At 52.6% G+C, this 8329-nt stretch overlaps 1 protein-coding gene across 1 annotated transcript in view; it reads left to right on the top strand.

Moving 5' to 3' along the window:
* The window catches only part of Lars2 (leucyl-tRNA synthetase 2, mitochondrial), a 96190-nt gene that overhangs the window by 71788 nt on the left and 16073 nt on the right, over positions 1 to 8329 (top strand). The window contains exons 12-14 of the mRNA XM_033762707.1: positions 1 to 122; positions 2118 to 2216; positions 4744 to 4881. Of these exons, the coding sequence (XP_033618598.1) occupies positions 1 to 122; positions 2118 to 2216; positions 4744 to 4881 (359 nt within the window). The remainder of the gene's footprint in view (positions 123 to 2117; positions 2217 to 4743; positions 4882 to 8329) is intronic.

The following is an 8329-nucleotide window of genomic DNA, read 5'->3' as shown; positions in this document are numbered from 1 at the left end:
GGCCCCGTGCCCGTGCCCCTGGAGGACCTGCCCGTGACCTTGCCCAGCCTCACGGCCTTCACCGGCAAGGGCGGCTCCCCGCTGGCCGCTGCCTCCGAGTGGGTGAACTGCGCATGTCCGAGGTAAGGAGCTGGCCCAGCAGCCTGCGGGCTCTGGATTCTTCCTCTCCGTACCGAGCGCACCTTTCCATACTTCAGCTTGTGTGTCTGATTCATTGCGCTTAACATAATGGTCTCAGGGTGTATCCATTTTCTCACAAATTGTCTTACATTTTCTCCTTGTTTATGGCAGAATAGTACTCCAGATGTGGTATAAATGACCGTCTCTTCCAAGATTTAGTGATTATGAACTGTAATACGATGTCTTTAACCTTTTCAGGAAGGCACCCCAGAGGGGGACAGCTGGGCTGAATGGACCTTCTCCTTTTAGTTTCCTCAGGAATCTCCATACTGATTTCCACAGTGGTTGTCCTGGTGGATTTCCTGAGGCCTCAGTGGCCTCTTACCCGCTCTGTTGGGGGGGTGGGGGGGGGCGTGGCCCGCGCCCCGGGGGGGGGGGGTCCCAAGTCCTGGACTCGCCCGCTCCCCGTGTCGGAGCCAGTGCTGCTCACGTCCTCCCCGTGCCCGTTCCTGCAGCCTCTTGCTGTTGCCCAGTCTCCAGTGTCCACACTGAGACACACAGCTGTCTTCAGGCCCGACGGGACCCTTCCAAGGGGCCGCTGTGTCAGCCAGGAGCCGCGTTTTCTTTCACAATAAAGAACCATGTGTTTCTTCCCTTGCGTTCTGCTTTCACCCGTGCACAAGTTAGGTGAGGAGAGATGGCTGCCTTTCTCTTGTTGCTATTTCCCAAAATAGTGTGTGTCTGTGCGCTGGCTGATTGCACTGGAGAGAAAGGCCTGACTCTTATGGAGAGGAGGACTGGAGCTCAGCAGCCGTGCGGGGCCAGAGCTCCGACCCTAGGGCCACCCTGTGCTGAGCAGGAGAGCAGGAGGACTCAAATGCAGGTTCTGGGGGTCCCAGATCCCCGCTCGATCTGGGGCTCTGAGCCCTTGAGTTAAGCCTGCAGAGCGGCCGGTGCCCCTGCTGTGCCTCTCACTGTTGCACAGGGACCGGGCGACAGCTGGCTCCGGACAGGAGGGCGGCCCGCTGCCCATCCAGGACTGGGGGCTGGGGGCTGGGGGCTGGGACTGCACCCTCCTGTGTGCGGCCTTCCCAGGAGGAGCGGCTCTCAGGGCCGGGTTCTGACCCACATCCCTCGGGTAAGCTTAAGGATTGGTGTGGCCTGAAGACCGGGTGTGTGTGTGTGTGTGTGTGTGTGTGTGTGTGTGTGTTTTCTTTGCCCTCAATAAAGAGCCCACTGTCCGGCAGCACTGCTCTCAGAATACACAACACCCAGCTCCCTGCAGGGCTTGCGGTTTACAGCGTTAGCCAGTTTCTGTGGTGTTCACGTTCCCACCGGAGCTCATCTCAAGCGTAACTTGATGCTACTCGTCACAGAGTCGAGACTGATGGGCACAGTGGATTCCCACAAGCTGGTCAGAGCAGGCTTTGGAGGTCCTGTCTTCTGGGTCACCCGGGGGGATTTCTGCATCTCTCACCTTAGAGCAGTAAAAAGAAAACCAAGTTCATTTTTCAGCACATCTCACTGCACTGCTTTTCAGTTTCTGTCCATGCACTGATTAGTTTAAAAGCACCCCAAAGTTGGCAGTGCTGGAGGCAGCCTCCATGGGCCGGAAGTGCACGTGTAAAAGACACAGCCTCGGGCTGGGCGTTTGGCTCAGTGGCCCCGCAAACACCTCACAAGCACATGGTCCAGAGTTTGATCCTGTGTACCAAAAAAAAAAAGGCATAGCCCTGTCTTGCCTTTTGGAGTGGTTAGATTTTTTTACCAGGTTAAACTGAGAGAAGTAGAAGAAAAAAGCTTCAAATTTAGAAGATTGAAATTTTTATGTTGCCGATTTTGTTAAAACACCAGCTTCCTCTGAATTACCTCCTCGTGAGGCACCATTGTTCTTATGACATTTAAAACTCCTACTCAGCACGGCTCTCTGAAAAGCTGGGGGGAATCTGCACTAAAATGGAAAGAGAATCCATCCATGAACTCTGCCTATTTCCTAGGTGCAAGGGAGCAGCCAGGAGAGAGACTGACACAATGGACACCTTTGTTGACTCCGCATGGTACTACTTCCGGTACACGGATCCCCGGAACCCTCACAGGTAACACCTGCTGAGGTCGCCCAGCGTGTGTCACCTGGGGTCCCCAGGAGCGAGCCCCAGGTTGAATAGAAATGTCTGGGCAGGGTACCGGAGCGAGGGCCCACAGGCCAGGATACAGAGGACAGGAGGGCAGAGGTGGGGCTCCAGCCAGGCCGTGGGTGCTCACGTGGTCCAAGTCCAGTGGCCCTCAGGTCCCCGGGTCCCAGAGCAGCCACAGCCCAGCCTGACAGGAGCCCTGCACAGACCCGAGGCAGCAGTGCCGCTGTGGTGATACAGGTGCAGCCAGCAGCAGACGCCTGCCCTCCTGTGAGTGAGGCCCTGGGTTCAACCCAGGACTACAGAAGTAAAGCAAAAAAACGAAAGAAAGGAAAAGCAGGCTCTTAAAGGGAGCATACTAAATTATGAAGTTAGGTTATTCACCGCCGGGGAAGTCCCAGTAGAAGACAAACAGGAAGAGGAAGAAATGCTGTTGTCTCTCGGTTGACACTGGGCGCTGCATTGTGCAGTTGTTGTCCTGCGTGTTACCTGTTTACCTAAACACGACAGTGCCTGCAGGGAGGGTGGAGGCGGGGTGGGAGAGCTGAGCGGTGTCCGCCCTCGTCGTGCAGTCCGTAGGTAGCTCCGAGTCGGTGAGTCCATGAGGAATGCGAACGTAGCTTTTAAATGTGTGTGGAGGCGGGGTGGGAGAGCTGAGCGGTGTCCGCCCTCGTCGTGCAGTCCGTAGGTAGCTCCGGAGTTGGTGACTCCATGAAGAATGCGAACGTAGCTTTTAAATGTTGCCTGAAGAAACTGCTAAAGAATCACAGTGGGTAAGGGACAGCTCTAGGGGAGGGGAATATTGGAGCTGAACACCTCTGGTTTTTGTGATAAATCTTTCAAGTATCATTTGATGTGTGTGTGTGTGCGTTTCTCTGACCAAAACAAAGCAAAATAATGCTTCTGGTGAGAAGGGCGCTCCTGCCCTCCCCTGCCGGAATCCTGACCTGGAGTTCCGCGATTCCACGATTTGAATGTGGACTCGGTGGTCCCCGGTGCAGGCACAAAGGATGCTGGGAGACGCCATGGCCTTCCATTCCCGAAGGGATGCAGTGCTGCCCGTGTGGAACCAGCTGGCCAGGATGGCCAGGGGGCAGGTGCTCGCCCGGCTCAGCTCCTCGGCCTCCATGCGAAGGGTGACTGCTGCCCCGCAGCCCAGGCTGGCTCCAGGGACATCCGGGAACCTCCACAGCCGCCCACCGGTGGTGAGCGCCGAGCCTCCGCCCTGGGCCTGTCCTGCCGGCGTGGTTCAGGGAGATCACCCACCCTAGCTGTAGCGACTCCCAACATCGCACTCCTCATCTGTCCCAGACGTGTTCCACACAGATACCATCCTTCACTTCCTTACCGTTGCCTGGATCTGCAGGTGCATTTCTTTAGGGAACCATTTTCACACACGCACACAAAAATTATTGTTTAAATGTACAAGAATGTTGGCATAGTAACTGGAGGAGAGGGGCCCAGCGACAGCCAGACAGTGGCTGGGCTTCCTCACCTGCTGAGGACCGGCTCTGGGGACGAGCGCGGGGGCTGGGTGCAGAGAGAATTCACAGCCTCCCCGGGCAAAGGACTTCGAGATGGCCGACCTCACGTGATGCAGCCTGGGCAGTGCAGGGCCCGTCCCACCCACGCCGTCCCCCTTCCTCAGAGGGCCCGGCCAGAAGCTGGGGAAGTGGAGTTTCCTCTCCTCTCCCTGTGCGTTAGACCCAGGGGGTCCGAGGAAGCCTGCCTTGGAGCATCTGCGTTGGCCGAGAGGCGCCCGTAGGTGAGAGCTACTGGGCTGTCTTAGGACGGCGATGCCCTCAGTACTTCCTTGCACCCGGGGAGCCGTGCACACAGGCTCTTCTTGCTGACTATTTTAAAGCGACTTTGAGACATAAGATTGAATTTGTTTTAAATGAATTTTAGGGGCCGGGGATTTAGCTCAGTGATTCCACTCTCTGCCTCGCAAGCACAAGGACCTGAGTTCGATCCCAGGTACCAAAAAAATGAATTTTAGCATGTGCTTGTTAGTCTCTTCTGAGAGCCACGTTGCCCTCTATGGGTAAGAACTGAGATATCCCATTGTCTGATCACAAGGAAAGTTAAAATACGTCCAATCTTCAAGTATGCTTCACACCGAGATACTTTTTTTTTTTTTTTTGGTGCTGGGGTTCGAACTTGGGACCTTGTACTTGCAAGGCAGGTGGCGGCACCACTGAGCCAAATCCCCGGCCCCCCGAGATACCGTTTTGCTAGTGTGTTTTTCTCCTGTTCCCATTTTATATGGAAATTTCACTTATTAGAATATGTCAGCTATCTATATAAATTTCTATAGCCATTTATATAAATTGCATAAATTAACACTGGTCTGACTTCTTTCTCCTTTACATAAGCTTTTCTTTTCCCCCGACATAACCCATTTGGAGCGTGTACAAATCACAGCAGGTCTGCCTGACTTACGCAGCTGTGGCACAGTCGTTTTTAAAACGCCCATTTCCCTTTGTTCCAGGCCTTTCGACCCTGCGATGGCAGACTTCTGGATGCCCGTGGATCTGTACATCGGCGGGAAGGAACACGCTGTCATGCACTTGTTCTATGCGAGATTCTTCAGTCATTTTTGCCATGACCAAAAAATGGTCAAGCACAGGTGAGTGTTTATACTACTGTGCGAAAGGAGTAAGCTCAGCATGGTGGCCTGAAGCAAGGTAAATACACGTTGCAAAGGGACCCTGTTTCTCGAGTACCTTAGTGGTCATCATCAGCCTCAGTGGTCTGAGGTGCGTCCGTCCGTGTTGTGTAATCGGTTCTGGAACGTGATTCTGTGTGCGCCGCTCAGAGTCCAGCCTTCAGGGCTCCTCTGTTCATGTAGCTGAGGTTGGTAGCTTCAGAGTTTTACTTGTGAGGCAGAGGAGTGGCCTGTGACGTGACAAGGGGTGGTAGAAAACTGTGGTAAATATTTAAATTAGAAATAAATAGGCAAGGGCTGGGGGTTTAGCCCAGTGGTTCCACCGCCTGCCTCACAAGCACAGGGTCCCAAGTTTGATCCCGTGTCCTTGCCACTTTCTTTTTGGTAGCAGGGATCAAACTCGGGACCTTGTGCTTGCGAGACAGGTGGCAGAACCACTGAGCCAAATCCCCAGCCCGGTTCTTGCCACTTTCTGAAGCAGCTCTGGTGTCCTTTTTCATGAGCATCCTTCTAAAGTATGATCAAAAATATGATGAAGGTTTTGATAAAACGAGACCCTTTGTCCTCATCCACCTTATTCACCAGCTCTGGCACCCAGTGACTTCTGACTCCTCCCCAGAGTCAGAATGAGCGTGAAAGAGAGATGTTTTGAATCCACGCAGGACACAGAGGCAGCCAGGACAGCGCAGCTAAAGACCCTCAGGACAGAATGCTCCGGAGCTGGCTCAGGAAGTGGCCAGAAGGGTGGGATGTGTGTGTGTCACAGCGAGGGAGAGTTTCCGAGGCGATTCGTGGCAGTGCGTCTTCTTTTTCTTTGGTACCAGGGATCGAACTCGGGTCCTTGTGCTTGCGAGGCAGGCGGTGGCACCACTGAAATCCCTGGCCCTATCAGTGTGTCTTTAATAATTTTTAAAATCCAGCTGGGGATTTTGCTCAGTGGTTCTGCTGCCTGCCTCCCAAGCACAAGGGCTGGAGTTCAATCCCCGGTACCAAATAAAAATAAATAAAACATTTTTTTAAAAAATCCAAAACACCTTTTTTTTTAAAATCAGACCTCATACATGGATTTTTGTAGGATTTGGCCCCTGTCTGAGCTCTGCTTCTATGCTTGGCTGAATCCTGCCTTAGTGCACCACTCTGACAGATGGACACAGTGAATCAGAAGATAGAGAATCGCATTGTATGTGAATTCTCTTCCTCTTGGCCTATGGCCTGTTCCCCATAATAGAAAGAAGCAAAAGTGTGTGCCCTTTTTCCCATGAAAGGCATCATATATATTAAGGATGTATTTAAGACATTGTACAACTTAAAGGGTGAGATGAAACCCCACGTCCCCTCCTTAATTTAGGAAATAGCTTCATGTCACCTTAGCACACCCAAGGTCGCCCACCATTCCCGTCACCCCTCGCCTACCCCCACTGTCTCTCTCACCTAACACTAAATCCTGAATTTCAGATTATTTTCTTGTTCTTCTTTATAAATTGATCAATTGATAACTTCTGTATGTTTTGTTGTTGTTTTGTTTTGTTTTGTTTTCTGAGGCAGGGTCTTGCTATGTAGAGTAGACTGAGCTGGCCTTGAACTCACAGCGATCCTCCTGCCTCAGCCTCCCGTGTTGGGATTACAGGCGTGCGCCCCCACGCCTGGCCTGTGCCTGTTTCTAACAGTACATATTTGGTTTTCCTGTGTTGGAACCTTGTGTGCGTAGGGTCACATTTCACAGCCTTGCTCGCGTTCCCTAACGTTGCCAGAGATTCAGTGGTGTCGGTGCACGCAGTCCTGTCTGCTTCCTGTCCCGCTGGACGGAGGGCAGGCGTGGGCACCGTGAGCCTGTCCACGGCCTCCGGTGGCTGCTGGGCCGCTGTGTGCAGTCAGGAGCAGAAGGCCGCTGACTCTCGCCGTGAGTCAGGGCAGTGCGGCTCCGTGGTCCCAGGACGCACGTGTTGTCAGCTGTACGATGGACACCGAGCCCTGCCCTGGGTTTTAGATTTGTGCCTCACTTTATGAGTTAAATTTGAATTTATTGGTGCGGATTGCTGCAGGAAGTTCTGCATTTTTCAGATGTTCGTGGGTCCCTTTGCCCCGTCTGTGTTGCAGCCCTTTTCTCTGGATAGTTTTACTGATCCGTAGGAGTTCCTAACAGATCCTGTACGTGGATCCCTTTTTATCTATAGAGAGCATTTTTTCTCAGCTGTTTTTGTCTGGTTTTTACGATGTCTTCGCATGGACAGCGAACTCGTGATTTACTGTGTGACTTCGTGCACTGAGGTAACCTCTTCCTCTGGGCGGTGCTCTCGGTGCTGGTACCAGGACAGGTCGGCCTGTCTCTGTTCTAACGCTTCCGGAACCGTGGCTGTCAGACCTTTGTCAGGTCCCGGTGCGGTGTAGGCAGGACGTTTGGTCAGAGCTGCATGGACACAGCTTTCCAGTGCCTTCTCTCGCCCTCTCGCTGTGTCTCTGCCTTAACTTCTGAAATCATTTTCTTTTCTTTTTTTCGGAATATATGCTTTAGAATGTCTTTGTTTCTTCTATTGAAGGTCCAGCTGTTTGTCTGAAAATACATTTCAGCCTTACTTTTTAAAACGTGTGTGTTTGTTTTAAAACATCGGTGTGTATGCGCGTGTGTGTGTGTGTGCGTGCGCGTGCATGCGTGTGTCATGCCAGGGATTGAACCCAGAGCCTCACGTACACCACACTGCCCCGCAGTCCCTGCACATCCCTGTGAACAGACGCGTCCGTGGAGCAGGGAGTCCTCAGCCGGCTGTGTCCCCAGCCCCTGGGCAGCCACCGAGCAGCCCAAGGCCGGTGCTGTCTGTGCCCCTCTCCCCCGTCCATGGACCTCTCCGTCTCTGCTGCTGCCATCTGCTCCTCCTGCTGTGGATTTCTCTCTGCTCACTCCGCCTGGGCTGGGGCTCCTCCGCTCTGCAGCTGGCACCTTACAGGCTCTGTCGTTGTCCCTGCCCACGCTGCCTTCCTCACCCCGCTCCCGCTGTTCCTCGGTGACTGCAGAGTCGGGGATACTCAACCCTGTCCCAGCCCCACGTCTCTTGCCTGTCCTCTTGCACCCGCTGCCTCTGTCCCCCGACTAAGGGCGACTTATTTACATCTATCTTCCAGTCTCTAATCTGCTGATCAATCCATCCTTTGAGCTTTTTATTTCAGTTATAATAGTATTCATTTCTAGAAGGTCTTCTCCTGTATTGTTTTTGACAGTCTTGCTATATTTCAATCCTTTATTTCCCAAATATATATTAAACATAACTTTTACAGTATCTGACTGATAGTGCTATATTCTAAGGTGATTATGAATCATATTTAGTTTATTATTGTTTCTTCTTATTGCTTTTCCTTTTCTCATGCTTTGTGTTGGGGTGAAGATGATTGTGTGTGTGTGTGTGTGTGTGTGTGT

The sequence above is a fragment of the Fukomys damarensis genome, unplaced genomic scaffold (genome assembly GCF_012274545.1).
Source record: "Fukomys damarensis isolate Sample0158 unplaced genomic scaffold, DMR_v1.0_HiC HiC_scaffold_12, whole genome shotgun sequence".
Lineage (NCBI taxonomy): Eukaryota > Metazoa > Chordata > Mammalia > Rodentia > Bathyergidae > Fukomys > Fukomys damarensis.
This window is presented reverse-complemented; position numbering and strand designations above follow the sequence as displayed.